A 19,086-nucleotide genomic window follows, 5' to 3' on the forward strand; every position below is an offset into this window, starting at 1 on the left:
TTCAAGCTGACACTAGCCTAGGCATTTTCACTTTTGTCTGTAGCTGGTTTCTCTTGCTAGTGCCTGTGCATTAGCCCACGGCTGCACATTTGCACATTACAAATGCTGCATGGGAAGGTTTACATGCAGGCAAACTATTTGGACACAAATTTTAAAAAAAAACTTCCTAAAAATGTCCTATTGATAATAATTTGAGCTTAAGAAAACCTAAATTTTGAGCCTGAACTACTTAAGTGTCCTTCAATCTTTGTAAAAGTGCTTTGAGGTCCTTGGATAAAAGGACTGTACATTTGTGCAAAATGGTTTGGTTTTTAAAAGGGTAAAATATCATTTGTAAGCACACAAGCAACAAGCCAGGTAGTCAAATCTCGTGTGTCAAGGCATAGGCTGACTGCCCCAAGAGTTTGGAAGGCGTTCTTTCTCCTAAATACACATTGTGCAATGGGACAACTCAATCCTGGATTTTAAAAAAATCTTCCAAAGCATCAGACTGCAATAACTGCTACAGAAAATACCAGATTAGAAATAATTTGCCACATGAGATCAGACCCACGTCCCTATAAACTTTTCACAGGACATTTAATAAACTCAGCCATACTATCATTCCCAGGGCGGAATTGTAAACTGGACACAACCTGCTCCCTGGATTCAGTGTAGTTTGGTCCCCACTATTACAATATTTGCTACCATTACTACTGGCCAGTCCATTCTGTGGCTTTCACCTATGCTGTGATGTGACATGAGGAATGCTCAGGATTGAGGGGATCTTGTCTTGTCTTTATGAAAAGGTGATGGACAAGCTGAAGGCATCTATGAAGAACCCAAGGACGCCACAGTGGTAAGTGAAGCTACTGGAAACATAAAAGCAGTCACGTGGAGGTTCCCAAACTGTGGTCTGTGAAGAACTGGCTGGTCATGTGGAGCTTGCTTCTCCTTATTTTCAGCTGCTAAATTGCATTCAAAGAAACTTGAAATACTTTCTTAATGTTACTTTTCCACACAGGCAGTCATTGTAGTTGCCACGAGGCTTTTATGTGATTGCACGTGAACGGGAGGGGTTGTTTGTTTAATTGTGAAAAGGAGAAGTGTCAATGAGACAACCTCTGTACTAAAATGTGAGCCGTACTCTGGCAAAGTTTGGGAACCCCTGTAGTACAGTGTTAAATGCAGTACAGAGAGAAAGAACAGTCTTTTCGCCATCATGGAGCATTTGCTGTAAAGTGGAAAGAGATGGCCCTATAAAGCAGAGCTGGCAGAGAGGATGTGAGAGTGAAACCATGCACTGCTGTTTACTTAAATAATCATTTTAAATTTCCACTCTCCCTCCACACTGACAAGAGAGCAGTGTGAGGATGGAAATACCATTTTGTGAAGGATTTTGAGATTTAAGTTTCACAATGGAACCCAAAAGATTTCAAAATTCTCTATGAATGCAAAAAAAACCCATTTCTAGTCAACAGAAACATTTCATTCCATTGTCAACTTAAAATTTTGTATTAAAAATACAAAATAAAAAATTCCAAATGAAAAGTCTTTTCAAAAAGAAGGTTTGAAACATTTTGTTATTAAAATGTCAAAATGGGCCAGAGTTGGGATTTTTTCCCCCCCAAAAAATAATTTTGGCAAAACAGACATGATTTCAAAAAGCTATTCAATTTCAACAGGAACGGCATTTTCCAATGGAAAATGATTCCCTTGAAATTTTTCCAACCAGCGCTAGCTGACAGTGATATCTGTTTATAATGGGCTTGGAGGCAAAACCTTGGGATGGTATATATACACGCCGCATCTTGGTTTGCAGTGGTGGAGACTGGAATAGATTGTGCTGGTTTGGAATTGATTGGATCAGACTAGGCAAGAATGGAATGGAATGAACTAAATAGAACAGACTGGAATGGATTGGATTGAATCAGTAATTATTTGTATTGTGCTTTGTGTTACGTGCTTTGCAGACAAAAGTGCACAGGGTGTCCCTGCTCTGAAGAGTGTGCAGAGAAAGTGGATTGAAAATTGGGTTGGTAGAGAATGAATTGGGATTGATTGAAAATGGAGCAGAATGAAAGGCTGGATTGGACTTGACTAGAAAGAACACATAGGAATAGGCTGAAATGCTTCAGGTTTGAATAGAATGAGTTGGACAGCTAAACAGAGACAAGAGGCTACAAAACTCAGGTATCCTATGATCCATTTGAGTCCTGCTGACTTGTCAGCAATTGGCTGTGGCCCCTGAACTCTTTGCATTCTCTTCACCTTAAAACCCCAAGGTTAACTTTCTCCGGGGGGCTTTAAAACACTGGATGAGTGAGGGAACAGCAATAGGAAATGCTGCTGGAAATGCAGTGAAGCAGAGAGATTCTAGGGGCATTTGAGAGGCAATGGGGTTGGAAGCCAATGTTGAAAGAATGCGGTCATAGTAGGTTTGTGGGAAGGAGATGGGTGAATAAGGTTCACTCACCTTCCAGCTTCTCCACTACAGAGAGTAATGTGTTAGGGTTGGTCTTTTTCTCCCTACCTGAGTAAATCTTTTGCTTTTGGTATCAGCCCTGCTCTCACTGAGAAGTGTTTTCCTTTTCTGTGCACAGTCTCAGGGCTTCGGCAACATGAATGATCCCAAGGATGACAAACAGGAGATGCCACAAGACCTAAAATATGCCACCTTGGCCTTTAAATCCAGACCCAGTCCCACAGATCGGTCTACGCCAACATCACACCAAGTCAAGTTCTGGAGACACCCCACCCCAGATTCCCCACTGAGTCTGTGGGATACGCCAGCATTTCACTCAAGCCATTAGCATCAGGCACCAAATCGTGATCTCGAGAACCCTGACTAGCCCAGCCTTGGAACAGAAGAGATTGAGCTGAAACACTGCTGGGGTGAAGCATGTGCATGCTAGAGAAGAAGTCTTTGCTATGTTTATATTTAACATGTATATTTAAAGACCTGCCTCCGATCAGAGACTTGCAGAGAAATTTATCACAGGCAATTGGGCAAAATGCACCTGCTTTTGGAGAAGATCAAGAAAACGAAGAAGAATCCTCAGGGCTCAGGCTGGAGGAATATGGATGGGCAAAACGCTTTTTGCATTGTCATCTCAAACCCCCACTCAAACATTGTATGACTCAGATGTTACAGGGTTCAGCTTTCCCTTGGGAAAGTGAAAGAGAACGAATGGGGAGGGAGGGGAATAAATATACTGATTATGTGTGAACTGCATCATGTTTTGCTGCATGTACCTCAATACATAGCTTGAGAGTGTTTGCAAGGGGGCAACGTGTTGCACGGCAGACAGGTAAGTACTAATCACCATCACCACCGTTTCTAGCCTAGAATGACTTTACTGTACGAACCAAGGCCCCAGAACAGACTTGCAGCCGCAAAAATGATATTTTGCATGCATAGACACGTGTTAGTGCAGAATAAGTCATGCAAACACCTAAGCAGCTCAAGTGCAACGACCTGCGTGCGTGGGAGGGAGACAGGGACAACAGGATTTTGGAATAAATTAAATGTTTGTTATCTTGGTGACGCCTCAGATCACGAGCTTCTATTTAGAATGAAAAATAGAGTGTAGGGGCATGTGGGGTCTCAGAGCTGCACGTGCGTTGGGTGCATGTGTCTCTTCCGTTATGGGAGGGGACACAGGGCTGCCAGGGCTAATGACAGGGGAGAGTCTCAAAAGCTGGATCCTGTGGCGTTCCCAGCTCTAGTGCTGAACATGTGCTCAAGCGTTTGTCCACAGGTTCAGGACATACGTGCAGTCTCTGTGGCCAGCGCACTGGAAACAAATAATTGCCTGCCGCATTCAAAGCATTTATCAACACCGCATCCACACGGCTGCGTTGCAAAAGGCCTCTAACTCACCATCCCACCCCTGAATGCCCTGAAGGAGCAGCCAGTCATTCTCCAGCTGGGAAAGCTGTTGGGTTACTCAGCACCTCGGGCTGTATTGCTGACCTACCCAGGCTGGCTACTCACACCAAGGCACTGGGGAATAGAGGCAGCCCAGGGAAACCAAGAAAGGAGTCAGGTTGCAGAGTGGTAGCCGAGTTAGTCTGTATCAGAGGAAAGAACGAGGAGGACTGGTGGCACCTTAGAAACTAACAAATTTATCTGAGCATAAGCTTTCATGGGCTAAAGCCCACGTCATCAGATGCATGCAGCAGAAAATACACTAGGAAGATAGATATATATACACACACACACACACACACACACACACACACACACACACACAGAGAACATGAAAAAATGGGGGTTGCCATACCAACTCCTAACGAGACCAATAGATTAAGGTGGGCTATTATCAGCAGGAGAAAAAAAACTTTTGTAGTGATAATCAGGATGGCCCATTTCCAACAGTTGACAAGAAGGTGTGAGTAACAATAGGGGGAAAGAGAAAAGGAGTACTTGTGGCACCTTAGAGACTAACAAATTTATTAGAGCATAAGCTTTCGTGAGCTACAGCTCACTTCATCGGATGCCATTGGCATAAATAATATATAATAAATTTGTTAGTCTCTAAGGTGCCACAAGTACTCCTTTTCTTTTTGCGAATACAGACTAACACGGCTGCTACTCTGAAACCTGTCAATAGGGGAAAATTAGCATGGGGAAATAGTTTTTATTTAGTGTAATGACTCATCCACTCCCAGTCTTTGAGTGTTTGAATGAAGAAAAGAGACGGGACCACACACGTTCACGCAGGAGAAGGAAGGGCAGGGAAGAATAGGGGAGCTTTCCAAACAGAAGGGTCCCCCCATTGCTCTAGCTGAGAGGACAGGCAGCTGACCAGGTATGAGGAAGTGCTAGACGAAGCAGCTAAATTGCAGGGAACATGACGGAGAAAATAGAGGAAGTAGAAGGATGAGCACATAGGGCAGATTTCAACACAGGCCCAGAATCAGAGAGGAAGTGACAACAATCACTAAGGCTAAATAGTTAAGGACTCGGATGCACTGAGTGACTCAGAGGGTCATGCTGAGACTCTGAGAATTTTAATTTATAGATCAGTGGTGCAAATCTGGACTGGGTGGGTAATGTCCAAGAGCAGATAACTGGTCAGTGAGTGATGTGGAAAGAGTTTGCTGGGTCTTAGCCCAGTTCCCAGTGGACAGAAGTGTCCGCTTCCCAAAAGAGCTGGCACCATATCTGGCTATCCAAGCACCACAGACAGGTGGCAGATTGAACAGGCCTGAACTATCCCTCACTCCAAAAGTAGGTCCCTGCTCTCTTGAGGTTGCCGTGGGGAAGCCTACACTACCAATCTTCTGAGGATATATAACTGACTTTGGTTTTCTGGCTAACAATCAGCAATTGTTTTGCCAGCAATAACATAAATGAAAAAGAAAGCAGAGCCTGAGACCCAGGGCCTGATTCTCCACCACTCTATGCCCCTTGTTCAGCCATTTACACTGGTACAATGCGGGTGGAAAATGCTACTCAATCAAATGGCAACACAAGGTGTGATCCCTTTGCATGCACAAGGAAGGGTCAGAAATATAACTGAGACAGGAAGCTCTGCAGGGCCTAGGGATGGGCAGGATCTTCAATGATCAGGAATGAAGGGAGTAAATTGATAGTGGGAACTTGCTGTAAACAGAGTGAGTCAAACATTTTTTATGGTGGAAAATAGCCTTTATTGGTCAACAAGAGGCATGTTTGTGAAAAAGTGCCCAGTTCTGTTGACGATGTTCATGTTTTCATTGAAAAATGGGCGGGGGGGTGGAGGGAGGGGAACAACCAAAGAAAATGTTCAATAATTTTGGTGGTTGTTTTAGCAGGGAATTGTATCAATTTCCTGACCCACTCCAGCTGTAAATCACATTGTGCCAGGAGGAGCAACAAGCTGGGGAAATTACAAAGAAAGTACAACAATACTTTGCTAAAAAAACCCCTAACTAGACAATAATGAAGACTTTGAACTAGAATGGACTCATGGGTGTACTTGCAGGGCAGTAGATGTTTTCTGATCAACACGAAGCTAAACTCCTACCTGTTGCATTGAAAATGGAACTCTACATAGAATAGACTGATCCTATACTGTAGTTGTGGGTCATGGTGGAGGACTATTTCTTATATCTTATCTAGAAGAGAGGGACAAAGAAAAAGGCTTGTGCATAGAGGATATATCTGCAGTCCTACCATCTCTGGGTGTGATGCTGTCCAGGTCCTATAACTAAATAGCCTGGGGCTGAATCAGTACTTGGAGGTAAACCTCCAGCTAAAAGCATGGAGGAGCTCAGATACCATGGTGAAGGGCATCATGTGAATACCTAGCTCATTAGATTAGTTAACTCCATAGGCTGGGCTCTCTTCCAAGTCAGTACTGAACCAATTGCCTCAGCATCATGGTGATGGGCCCTGTACCTGCTGTGAGGTGCTCGTCTTTCAGATTTGAACCATAAAACTGAGCTCCTGGTCCTCTGACTTCATTAAAAATCCCACAGCACTTTTTGCAGAGTACAGAGTAAAGATGTTAACCCTTATGTCCTGGGCAAATTACATTGTGCTGGTCTGAAACACCCAGCAGTCTAAACTCGTACAATATTCTTTCACTTCCTGTCCTAACGGTCATGTCGAGCTTGCTGGACTGCCTTGTGTGGATAAGCTTTTCTGTAGCTCCTTTCCAGTTGTGCCATTAAAGGACAGCAAAGAGTCTGAATACAACCTTAGGGTTCTCCATGAGATCCCCAAGGATGTATCCCGCCCTACTATTCCGCCTTTCAGATATCTTCCTGGCAGAGCCCACCCTGAGATAGTCAAGACACAATCTCCGTCCATACATGGGAAATTCACGTTATGCAAAGGCTTGTCTAGGAAAGCCTATTGAGAATGAAAAGCACCATCCCTTGGTGTCGGAACGCCTCTGCATTGCATGGTTTCCTCATCACATGAACACTCTTCTCAGGCTGTCTAGACAAAGCCTGGTTCACAGTGGGCATTGCTGCTGCCCCAGTTTTCAGTCAGAGAAGCATCCGTGCCCTGGTACATTGCTCAATATCCCCAGGAGGGAAGAGAAGCCAAGTTCCTGTTCTCCATTCCTGCCTGCAGAACAAGGCAGAACAAAGCCTCTCTTGGGCAGAATCCTTTTTCTTTTTGTTCAGCCTCCCCCCTGTGCTGCTGGATAGCGGGAAGAAGAGACATGGAAAAGCTCATGCATCTGGTCTTCTTGGTCTCCTTATCAGGTAAGAAAGCATCCAGCTCCTTTTGTGTCAGGTTGAGGAGTAGGTGAAGGTTTTGGAGCAATGGACTGGCGTTGTCCATCATCTAGCATGAGTCATAGCAGGCCCATGAGGCAAATGCTGCACAGGACACAAGGCTCAGCTGCTTGTTCTTGAGCCAGAGAAGATGATTCTACTGTGAACGTTCTTAATTGTGGGGGATAGGTCCGTTTATCAGTGGGAGTGCCCATAAAAGTCAAAGCAGGTAGCTATCTTTTAAGGGCAAGATTAACAGCAAGAGGAGTGGAGGGAGTTCAAAACTTGGCAGGAGGTGTTCTGCCCCCTGCAGGATCTAGCTCAAGATTATTATCCTCGTCACCGTACTGAAGAGATGTCGATTCTCTGGGCCTGTTTCTCCACTGCCTTGTGCAATAACTGCACCTGTGCAAAGGGACAGTTGCATACACATATACGGATTTGGTGCCATGATCCACCCACTTCGCATTTGCTGTGTGAACGACAACGTCAGGTGCAAAGCAATGGAGAATGAGCCCGCCTCCCTCCTGACTCATGCGAGTCCCAGACACATGTCTGCAAGAAGCCACAAATAGTCTTGAAGCAGCAGACTGAGTCAAATGGAGCCATGGTAACATGTTTAGCGAGTGAACATGCAAACCACAGAGAATATACAAAGCAGGAGGAGGAGGAGGGAATCCATACCATGACTGGGGAGTTATTACATGTTTGTAGAAAAGGAGCAGATAGTTTGGAGTGGGGGGGGGGTCAGAAGGGCTCCCTAACAATAAGTCACTACACGACATGGCTTTTCAGCAGGCTGCATTCATGGTTTCATTTCTTTCCAGGGTTTGTGTTCTTTACCTCTTGATTTTTCCAAGGACGCTGGAGATCCTACCGCTCAAGTGCTTCCAGAGGTGTGGGGCTAGAGGTCTGTCAGGGAACCTGTAAGTCAGAACCAGGAAACACCTTGGAAGAATAACAAGAGCCTTTAACTGCACTCTCAGCAACTGAGATTGCAAAATCCAGTTTGCGTGACAATTTTACATGCAAACTTCAACAGCTACAGGTCCTAGTGGAGCAAATGATGCTTAACGAGAGCAGACACTCCTCATCAGCACTCAGAGGACCAACCCTTAAATGTGGGAACTCAGAGTCTTTCACTCCAGAGATTCCTGGAGAGAGGAGTTTGGGGGCAGCGGGAGGGAGAGCGAGGCATGAGGATATCTGGCTAACCACTGGAGATCGTCTGATGCATCTAGGCAAAATGGAAAACAATTCTATCTAGGTGCTTATCTGGCCTCCGTCACAACTGAGCATCTTACAACACCTCCGGGAGGCAGGGAAGCATTAGCCCCATTTTACAGATAGGAAATTAAGGCACAGAAATGTTAAATGTCTTGCCAGTGGTCACAAGGGGACAGTTTGTAGCAAAGCTAGGAATAAAACCAGGGCCTATTTGAGTCCCAGTCCACTGCCTTAATGTCAAGACCATCCTTCCTCCAATCCCATGCACATCTTGTCAATTTCTTCCCTTCTTTTTCTACAGAGGCTGACAAACAAAATTCCAGCTCTCCTCCAGGAGGAAACTGGACTGGATTTCTCTTCTGGAACACCCTGGAATAACCAAGGACCACATTACTTTAAGAAGGATACCAGAATCACAGTTCTTCCACCTCACTCTCCTATGATATCCACCTAGGGTGATCAGATGTCCCGATTTTATATGGATAGTCCCAATTTTGGAGTCTTTTTCTTATATAGGCTTCTATTACCCCTCACCCCCGTCCCGATTTTTCACATTGCTGTCTGGTCACCCTTTACCACCCATTCAAAACCCCCCCTGCCTGGGAGATGGACAGAGAGAAACTGAGAGCCTATCCATTATGACTGTCATCTAGCTAGTAGCATATATGTGATGCTCTCCCATCTTTCTATGGGGACTTCATGTGGGAAATAAGACACAGGAGTAGATGAACATCTGTAAGGAACAGCTTTTCCTCTCCACCCATGGCAGTTAGAACTCTCATCCCGGTTCTCAACGTCCTCCTTCTATAGTCTTGGCACCACTGCAGTCTTACCATCTTTCGTCCACTCTGTGTGTTCTTGTCTTATGCTTAGATTGTCAGCTCTTTGGGCAGGAACCATTTTTGTGTTGTATTTGTCAGCCCCTAGCACCATGCGGCCCTGGTCGTCATGGGGGCTCGTAGGTGCTATCGCCATATACATAATAGTAGATGACTACTTGGTTTTAGCAAGCACCGACGCTATTTCCATTACACATGGGCCACCAAACTTCTGGCTTGGGCTCATCTATATCATCCCTCAGTAATAAAGAATAAGGAGGAGGAACACAGATAATATGCGCTCTGTCAGCAGCATTGTTTTGAAAGATAATGGCTCAGGGTTTGCATGTGACATTACCAAACCTAAACTGGCAGTCTCCGATCAAGAGTAAATAGCCGGGGTGCTGCAGGTCAGAACTGAGGTGCACTGGGGTGGGAGTGGAACCCTAAGACTACAATAGCAGGATGCTGCAGGTCAGGACTGAGGTGCATTGGCAAAGCAGCATATGCAATGCTTGCAGAACACCTATCCATCTTATGCCTATTCTTTTTTAGCTTAACATTTACAAATAAGAGAAGATGGTGCATCTTTCCAAACATTGTGGCATTCCCAATCATCTCAGTACAGGCAGTTCTGCGAAGCCCTTATAACATCCATTCCCAATGTATTCCCGTCTTCAGTTCTACTTAGAATTCTTTTGCAGCAGTCACTAGTGACTGAAAAGCCTTCACCGAAAACACAGACTCCGCAAAATAGCACACAGCTTCCTTCTAAATGTATAAATATCTCAAACAATGTGGTCCTTTTGCTTCTGCAGCTTGAAGAGAAACAGAAATTAGAAGGAACTAAGGAGAAACAGCAAGATAGTCAAAGATCAGCTGCTCCTAGGGCAGTGCTAGAATTAGCAATATCCCAGGAAACAGCAAAAGGAGATTTGTCAAAACCATGGGTGTTAAAAGGTCCGTAACAGGACTAAGAATTAACCCTCCAACCACACAACTGGAAACTGGCTTGTGCCTGTGGATTTGATTCCATTATACCAAGACCCCTTAGTTTGCACCACTCTGGCAGCATGAAGGGGCCCTATAGTGGTTGTGAATTTCATTTGCATACCACCAGAGCTGGGCTAGGGGCCATTGGTGTAACTGCCAAGCAGACTTTGTAAATTTAATCTTCCTCAGTGTCCAAGGAAAGGCCCAGGTTCAATTTTTGGAAGTTTCTTGCTCCCCGGCCCAGCAATGTGATCAGCCCCTGGAGGATGGAAGGGCCTCACATCACTGAGGTCAGCCTGGAATATCTGTGGTCACTTCTGGCCTTGAACTCTCACTATGGATTGAGCCACCTGACCAGGCAAGGTGAGGTGTTGATGAGCTCTGACTGGAGCCCAAGCAAGGCCATGTAACGTTCAACATCGTGCAAGGAAGAAAATGTGGAAGGGGAAAGGCTTTTGTGGCATTTCAGGAGACAAATCCTTCACTGGGGAAACAAGATCTCCTCCCCTCTCCCCCCACAGGAAAACCCAGCTGACTGGTGCATCAATGGAGGGTCAATAGGTAAGAATTAGAGAAGGCTTGAACCAAAATCCTAAATCTGAACATGCCCAAACACTGGGGACTGAGGGAGGAGGGTGCGTAGAGGACAGTGGTAAATGGTTGGATGATAACCTGTCATCTACAACGGGGTCCATGTACTTTTGGGGATACACAGAAGTCTTGCAGGGGATACATCAACTCATCTAGATATTTGTCTAGTTTTACAACAGACACTAGCAAAGTCAGTACAAACTAACATTTCATACAGACAATGACTTGTTTATCTTGCTCTATATATTATACACTGAAATGTAAGTACCACATTTATATTCCAATTGACGTATTTTATAATTATATGGTAAAAATGAGAACGTCAGCAATTTTTCAGTACTATTGTCCTGTGACACTTCTGTATTTTTAAGTCTGATTTTGTAAGCAAGTAGTTTTTAACTGAGGTGAAACTTGGGTTAGACAAGACAAATCAGACTCCTGAAAGGGGTACAGTAGTCTGGAAAGGTTGAGAGCCACTAATCTACACTACGTTGCTACCTCCAACAGAGACGGGGAATTACAGGTCCAAATTGTCCTAGTGAGGACAAGGGAAGTCTGTGTCTGTGTGCCTGTGTGTGAGAGAGAAAAGACACTGAGAGAAGATGATTGAGACCTAAGTCAGGTTTTCCTTTCTCTCCTCCAGAGCTGTGTGTGGCAGAGAACATCACGGTGGTGTACGGAATGGAAGGCGAGACCATCTCCATCAGGTGCACCTACAGCCCCAAGGAGAACAAGTGGAGAGAGAAGAGCTGGTGCAAACATGTCAATAAGACTGAGTGCCAGAACGTGGTCAGCGCTCACCGCTTCTGGCTCCAGTTCCTGAAGAAGTGGAAAGGCAACACTTCCATTGCTGACAACATCCACAAGGGGGTCCTCACAGTGACCATGGAGAGGCTCCAGAAACAGGACGCAGGGCTGTACCAGTGCAAGACAGACTTCTTAGGAGAAGAAAGGACCTTAAAGAAGGTGAAAGTGGAGGTGCTAGGAGGTAGGTCCCCAGGCTGTGGTTTCAATACAACAGGATTTCATGCACTTTCATTTTTTGCATTACCATAGTATCTACAGACCCCAGCTGAGATCAGGGCCACACTGTGCTAGGTGCTGTACATACCCAGAAGGAAGATACACTCCCTGCCCCCAAGGGCTTATAATCTAAGCAGACCAAGGAAGTGCTGCTATCCTCATTTTATAGATAGGGAACTGAGGCACAGAGAGATTAGGTGCCCTGCGCAAGGTCATCCAGGAAGAGTCTGTGGGCAGATTTACAAAAAGAAAAGGAGTACTTGTGGCATCTTAGCGACTAACAAATTTATTAGAGCATAAGCTTTCGTGAGCTACAGCTCACTTCATCGGATGCATTTGGTGGAAAAAACAGAGGAGAGATTTATATACACACACACAGAGAACATGAAACAATGGGTTTATCATACACACTGTAAGGAGAGTGATCACTTAAGATAAGCCATCACCAGCAGCAGGGGGGGAAAGGAGGAAAACCTTCCATGGTGACAAGCAAGGTAGGCTAATTCCAGCAGTTAACAAGAATATCAGAGGAACAGTGGGGGGGTGGGGTGGGAGGGAGAAATACCATGGGGAATAGTTTTCCTTTGTGTAACGACTCATCCATTCCCAGTCTCTATTCAAGCCTAAGTTAATTGTATCCAGTTTGCAAATTAATTCCAATTCAGCAGTCTCTCGTTGGAGTCTGTTTTTGAAGCTTTTTTGTTGAAGTATAGCCACTCTTAGGTCTGTGATCGAGTGACCAGAGAGATTGAAGTGTTCTCCAACTGGTTTTTGAATGTTATAATTCTTGACGTCGATTTGTGTCCATTCATTCTTTTACGTAGAGACTGTCCAGTTTGGCCAATGTACATGGCAGACGGGCATTGCTCTGTGATCAATTGATCAAAAACAGTGATCAATTGTTCTCCATGATCACAGAAGGTAGGACAAGAAATAATGGGCTTAATCTGCAACAAGGGAGACCGAGGTTAGATATTAGGAAAAACTTTCTAAAGATAAGGGTTGTTAAGCTCTGGAACAGGCTTCCAAGGGAGGTTTTTAAGAAAAGGTTGCATAAACACCTGTCATGGATGGTCTAGGTTTACTTGGTCCTGCCTCAGTGCAGGGGACTGGACTTGATGACTTCTCGAGGTCCCTTCCAGCCCTGCATTCCTATGATTCTGTGAAACCAACATTATTGTCCTGTGTGTTTGATATGCACTCAGACTACGTAGATTCGTATGCCAAATGTACGCAGCCTTGAGACGCCTGGCAAGTTGCTAATGTGGCTCTTAATGCAGTGAAGTTTGGGCATCCTTGGAACCATGCAGTTAGCAATGCCAGGTTAGTCCATCGTGAGTAAGCCCCAAAGTTCCCTGTTACCAGGCATCAAGCTCTTTGGATACAGTCATCAATGTGGTGGTGACCTCATGGGTTTCCTGCGTCTTTCTCCTTTCACTCGATGGCCCAGAGGAATACCACCTGCAGAGGCAGAGCAAACAGGTTTTGCTCATGGACTTTGTAGGCTAACAAGAATTTGCTGTTCAGATTACAAGTGTCTATAAGATCCATGTACATGCTCATTTCGAGAACACAGATGGAGTATCCAAGCCCGGGTACCAGAGATGCCACCATGGTTTCCTAAATATTAGCAGGATACTCTTGTCATGTAAATGTCTAATGGGCCTGCAAGCCGGAGGTTCTGACCCAGATTCTTCTCTTATTTACTCCTGCTTTACAGCAGTGGAGCCCACTGCAGTCATTACACTAGGGCCGTGGTTCCCAAACTTGTTCCGCCGCTTGTTCAAGGAAAGCCCCTGCCGGGTCGGGCTGGCCTGGTTTGTTTACCTGCCACATCCGCAGGTTCGGCCGATCGTGGCTCCCAGTGGCCGCAGTTCACTGCTCCAGGCCAATGGGAGCTGCGGGAAGCGGTGCCCAGTACATCCCTCGGCCCGCGCCACTTCCCACAGCTCCCATTGACCTGGAGCAGCGAACCACGGCCCCTGGGAGCTGCCATCGGCCGAACTTGCGGATGCGGCAGGTAAACAAACCAGCCCAGCCCGCCAGGGGCTTTCCCTGCACAAGCGACAGAACCAAGTTTGGGAACCACTGCACTAGAGTATGAGAGAGGTCCCAAATTTCACCTCTCAGCATCCGCGAGGAGCCAGAACAAAGCTGATGACCTCTGGTTATGATTAAACATTGCATGGGAAGCTAAACTGCTCTGTTTCCATCAGCAGGTGTAATGGAGACCCAGGCACCAGAGGAGCCCAGGGCTGTGCACAGCATCTCCAGGTAAACTTGCAGGCTCATTCTCGTGCTGCAGTCTCTGTAAGGAACACATCCCTGGGTTTAGTTCATTCAGCAACTGCACCAGCTTTAAAGCAGCGATGGGACGTAGGGTATATCCCTTGCTGGGTGTGTCTCCTCTGCAGTGGCTGGGGGAAGCCAGACGCATTGCCCAGTAGGACAGGATTACCATGGATGAGCAGTCAGAGATTTGCAAAGAATGCAGCAGGCAGGGGGAGAGAGACTGAACCAATGAGGCATAGGAAAGAACATGGCTGGCTACAGAAGAGGAGTGGGCTGATCTGGTGGCACAGCTGTTTGAGTTGTAAGCGCCTCGTCATTTTGCTCTGTGTTTGTACAGCCCCTAGCAAATTTGGGTTCTGGTCCATGAGTGGGGCTGCTAGGTGCTACCTTGCTACACATAATAATAATGTGATAGGAGAGACTATCAGAAGTGGGGGAAGGTTGGCAGCAGCATCCTAGAGAAAGTGGACAAGTGATGCCTGAAGGATGGGCTCTGCCCAGTGGCTGCCTGAAACCACTGTGGCAGAAGGATCACTCTACTCCACCTCAGTACCAGCTTTAAATAAAAAAAATCGGGGCTGGTGTAGCGAATGCACACATGGAAATTAACTTAACCAGTCATTACACCAACTATACAGAGGAAAAATACAATACAGATCCCTGTGGGGTAATTCTATCCCCCGGGGGAGCTTCCAAGTGACACATTGTTCTCAAGAGCCGCCTCCCACCTGACAGATATCAGATTGTTCTGACACAAAAATTGCCAGGCATCATTACAGAGCCCACACTCCCTATAGAATCCGAGAGAGGCTGGTACAAATAAAACAGAAAGAATGAATTCCAACAGATGACTGTTTAATTGTCTTAGGTATATTTCACTGCGGGGTCTTGGGCTCTGACACCCATAAGGGGATTAGCATTTGACACCCCTCTGTGGCCGGGTTTGAAGATCTTTTTCCCTCCTCTCGAGCAGAGGTTTGCAACTTGGGGGAGGATGGAAAGGGGAACATAAACAAATGCTGGGGAGAAATGAGCACTCTGCCTTTTGCACCTAGCTAAATGGAAAAGGGGTAGCAGTTCAATTGGAGAGGGTTCCCCATTAGATCCTGGTTAGATGAGAGGAGGGTAATGACCTGGAATGGGAAAGGGAGGCATGTATGGAAAAGGTCAAGAACCATTGCTCCGGAGGAGGAATTTGATTCGTTTCCATCAGCTGCCCTTGCCTTCCTGGTCACCGTTCTGCCTTTCAGGCTGCAATGTCCCTGGGACTCTTGGTTTCTGTCTTGACCAACCCTGGACACCCTGCGGGCACTTGGTTAGGCACCCAACTCTCATGGGAGGGAAATGCCTAACTGCCATCTGTGCCTTGGCTTATCTCCCCCACCATTCAAAGTGTTGAACAACTTCATGTGTCCAATCAGGCTCTGAGGGCCTGCTCTTGCTCCCAGTGGGGTCAATGGCAAACCTCCCATTGACTTCCGAGAGGCAGGCTGAGGGCTACAATTCTGCCAGGTGCAAAATATCCTGTGTGCAGCAAGGTGAAGCTGCTCAGCACCTTGCAGGGTTGGGCCCTATGAGATAAAATTCTACAACTAGGGGGATTGTACAGAGAGCAGATGAGAAAATGTGGCCCCTATGTCAGTTCAGAAGTCAAATGCTTCACCTCCATTGATCACTCCCCACTTTTTAAAGGCTACTACAACCACTGAGTATTTGGGGGCTGTTAAACTTCTGTGATTTTATTTTTTTTATTAAATACAGTACTATTTATTATGATTTCACACCGGATTAAAGGTTTAGCTCTTTACTAATGGGATTGTATTGCAATCCCGCTTTTGGATGAGAGGCAAAACCAAGGTCCTGAACATCTGTGGCCAGCACAAGACTAATGGATATGCTGTGGCATCCTGACCCAGGTCCAGTTTGGGGTTCATGCTGCCTTCATGCATTTTCCATAGGACATATAATTTTGGATCAGGAAGAGATGAAGAATTTCTCTTTGGAGCTGTTGCGTGTTTGATAAACTGCTGCTGCATTCCTGCCCAGAGCTGGCTGCACTTCAGTGGTTCCTGTATATCATTGTTTATCCATTAATGAAATTCTTCAGATTAAAGCTATTGTTTGGGACAACTGTAATCTTTGCAGCCTCCCATGCATGGGCAGGAAGAATGTTTGATAGAGACAGTGATTGTCTTTGGCTTTCTATGTTACCAAAATACAAGATCCACATTAAAAGGTGGGAAACTTCGTTTCCTAGTTAAAACTAAACCGTTGTATGTCTGGTTTTCCATAACAGCCTTCCTGAGGCCCATTTCAATGCATTCGTCTGCATCATTATGGTACTCCTGGTTGCTAAATTCCTGACAGCCATACTGATCTTTATCTCGCCAGCCATCAGAGGAGCAATGCCACAAGGGAGGGGAGCCACAATCTGAACCAACATCAGCTCCTTCCACTCACAGGTGATTTCATGAGCGTTCACATGACAGAATTAACCCCAACTGGGAGACACTCCCCTGTGCTGGGCTACAGACCTAGGGAAACAAGAGGAAAAAAAGCCCTGGGGAACTGGAATAAGGTTCCAGGGCAAACTTTGCTGCTTGCAAAGGGAGAGGATAAATGCTGAAGTGAAATGGACATGCAATGAGCCTGCCATCCATATGGGAGGTTGTCAGCAACTGTCTCCATTGCTCATCTCCTACCCCATTTCTAATCAGTGTTCCTCTTCCATTTCCAGTACAAGAGAACTGAAAGGATGACGCAGGTAATGCTTGGACAGAATGGGAGGAGGAGGAAGAGGATGGGTGGAAAAATAAAGAACTCCAAGAGTCTGTCCATCAAAACTCCCAACTCCCCCAGGACAAACACACATACATGTAGCGATGCTGCACAGACGTAGACAGGTTGAGAAAGCTCTGCTCGGTTTTCCCCGTGCCCCCATGAGGGATAACCTTTGCTTGCTGTGCCAGGCTTTGCCTGCCAGGCTAATGAAAATGCTTCCCTGCAAAAGAAACCAAAGATGCAGCATTTGACAGTGCATTCGCCTAGCGCACGAGTGGGACTTTCATGGCGTATCTTAGCAGCCATGGTGTGTCTCGGGTGCAATCTCCAGAAGGTGCAATGGGCTATGTGAATTACTCACCCAGGTGATGCTAAATAAAGGGCATTGTCATGTCTCAGCTCTCCATGTGTCTTGTCCTGATTCACTGAAACTCAGTGTTGTAATGAAAAACTAGCAGTTTTACTTTGTGTGTCCAGCCTGGCTGGATGTCTCCAGAAAACCAACAGAATGCTCCCCACGTATCCAGGGAGATACCTTACCTGGGGTGGACCAAAATAGGGCACTAGTGCACTGGATCAGGTAATCTGGGGCCATCTCACTCCCAGTACATGAAACAAGTCCAGGAATCCATTGCAGGGCTGAGTTAGGGTTTAACAACCCAGAGTGGGAGAAGAGGGATGGGTTAAAATTGTGCTTTATCAGTTATATTCTGCAGCTAGTAACTTGTGACAGCCAAATCCTATGGATACCTCTCTGTGTTTCCCCACAAAGCACGGAGGTGATTAGTGCTCTAAGGTTCACACTGGGTCTGTAGGAACATAAAACGAATACTGCTACCAGGTCTCAGTGGCTCCACCCTGAGAGTTAAAGGAGAATTTTCTCTCTCACCCTATGTGATTTGTAGTTTGTGCAAACATACCTGTGCTCACTTTAATCTAGTTAACACGCTAATAATAGCGGAGAACATATGGCAACATGGGCTACAGGGTGGGCTTTAGAAACCTACCCAGGGAGCCTGGGTATATACTTGCATTGTTAGCCTGCACTGAGGTCTATCCCACTGTGTCTTCATGGCTGTTTTTAGCCATGTTAACTTGATTAAAGATAATACATGTGTGTCTACCTAAGCTGCAATCACACCTACGATTGCAGCTTAGACATATCCAGAGATTGAGACCTTTCCCATGGCGATAGAAAGCCTGGTGCTCTGGTTGCCACCCGCAGCAAAGGGGCTTGCTGCTTTCTGCCATATCAGTGTGCAGCGTTATCCAAGATGCTTAGCTGCACAGTCTCCTCCCCAGAGGGCCAGAGCTGAGAGCCACCAAACTCACATCACCTCAGAGAGCAGCACACATAGTGCCAAGGGACAGAAACAGTGTCGTCTCTGTTCAGAGGGATTAAGACCTGTTATAAGGATTCTCCCAAACAATGTACCAGCGTGGGGCAGCCCCCCTAGGTGATATTCCCTGTGTCAGAGGATTGGGGCCTATCTTAGAGCGTCTTCCTTCTCCCAGACCAGGCTTTCCTCTCACAGAATTAGCTCACTCCCCGAGATAATTCTGTCTGAGCTCTCTCAAGGGAAGCAATTTCCAGCAGTTTCATTTTAAGCCTTCTTAACAAAACAAACCAAAAAACCCGCACAAACACTTCTCTTATAGTCTGTGCCGGCTAAGTAGTCCCTTCCCCAAGCCTGTCCCTCATGCCAGTAACTCCAGTAACCCACATTTCCTGGCTCTGACCTCCAAGTCTCAGCAATAAAGGACTCCACGCAGTCTCCCTTCTGCCCGTTTGGTTTCTGGCACAATTCCTCTTTGCAGTAGCTCCAGCAGCAGTCCAATGGGCGCGCAGCCCCTGACCCCTTAGCTTCCTGGAGGGTGTCGTAGTCCGTTCTGCCATTTCCTGCTGCCTTTTTTTTTTTTTAAATAAGGGTCAGCTAATTACGTTCCAGCTCTTTCTCAAGTGCAATGAGCAGGGCTAATCGGCTAGCCAGCCCCAGGCCTCTGACCCCAAAGGAATGGTATCCCTTATACTTTCACACCTTGCTTAATGCAAACACAGACGGAGGTTTGTATGAAGATAATTCACTGGGTTCCTTGCACATCGTTACCGACAGTCTCCCAGGTTCAGGTGCCAACCACGTTCTCCAGAGAGCTTCTGTCCAAC

At 46.1% G+C, this 19,086-nt stretch overlaps 1 protein-coding gene across 2 annotated transcripts; it reads left to right on the forward strand.

Annotated features, from left to right (window-relative positions):
* The first annotated feature begins 6,924 nt into the window (after positions 1-6,924).
* Positions 6,925-17,320, forward strand: LOC119846390 (triggering receptor expressed on myeloid cells 2-like). 2 transcript variants are annotated; one of them, XM_043500599.1, is made up of 5 exons: positions 6,925-7,185; positions 11,470-11,814; positions 14,069-14,123; positions 16,438-16,603; positions 16,879-17,320. In XM_043500599.1, the coding sequence occupies exons 1-4, from the start codon at positions 7,143-7,145 to the stop codon at positions 16,574-16,576; spliced, it is 582 nt and encodes a 193-aa protein (XP_043356534.1). In that variant the 5' UTR covers positions 6,925-7,142; the 3' UTR covers positions 16,577-16,603; positions 16,879-17,320. The 2 variants fall into 2 exon arrangements, with proteins under 2 accessions (XP_043356534.1, XP_038235936.1); XM_038380008.2 differs by having other exon boundaries at positions 6,931-7,185; positions 14,066-14,123.
* Positions 17,321-19,086: the final 1,766 nt, after the last annotated feature.

Source organism: Dermochelys coriacea, chromosome 21 (genome assembly GCF_009764565.3).
Source record: "Dermochelys coriacea isolate rDerCor1 chromosome 21, rDerCor1.pri.v4, whole genome shotgun sequence".
Taxonomy (NCBI): domain Eukaryota; kingdom Metazoa; phylum Chordata; order Testudines; family Dermochelyidae; genus Dermochelys; species Dermochelys coriacea.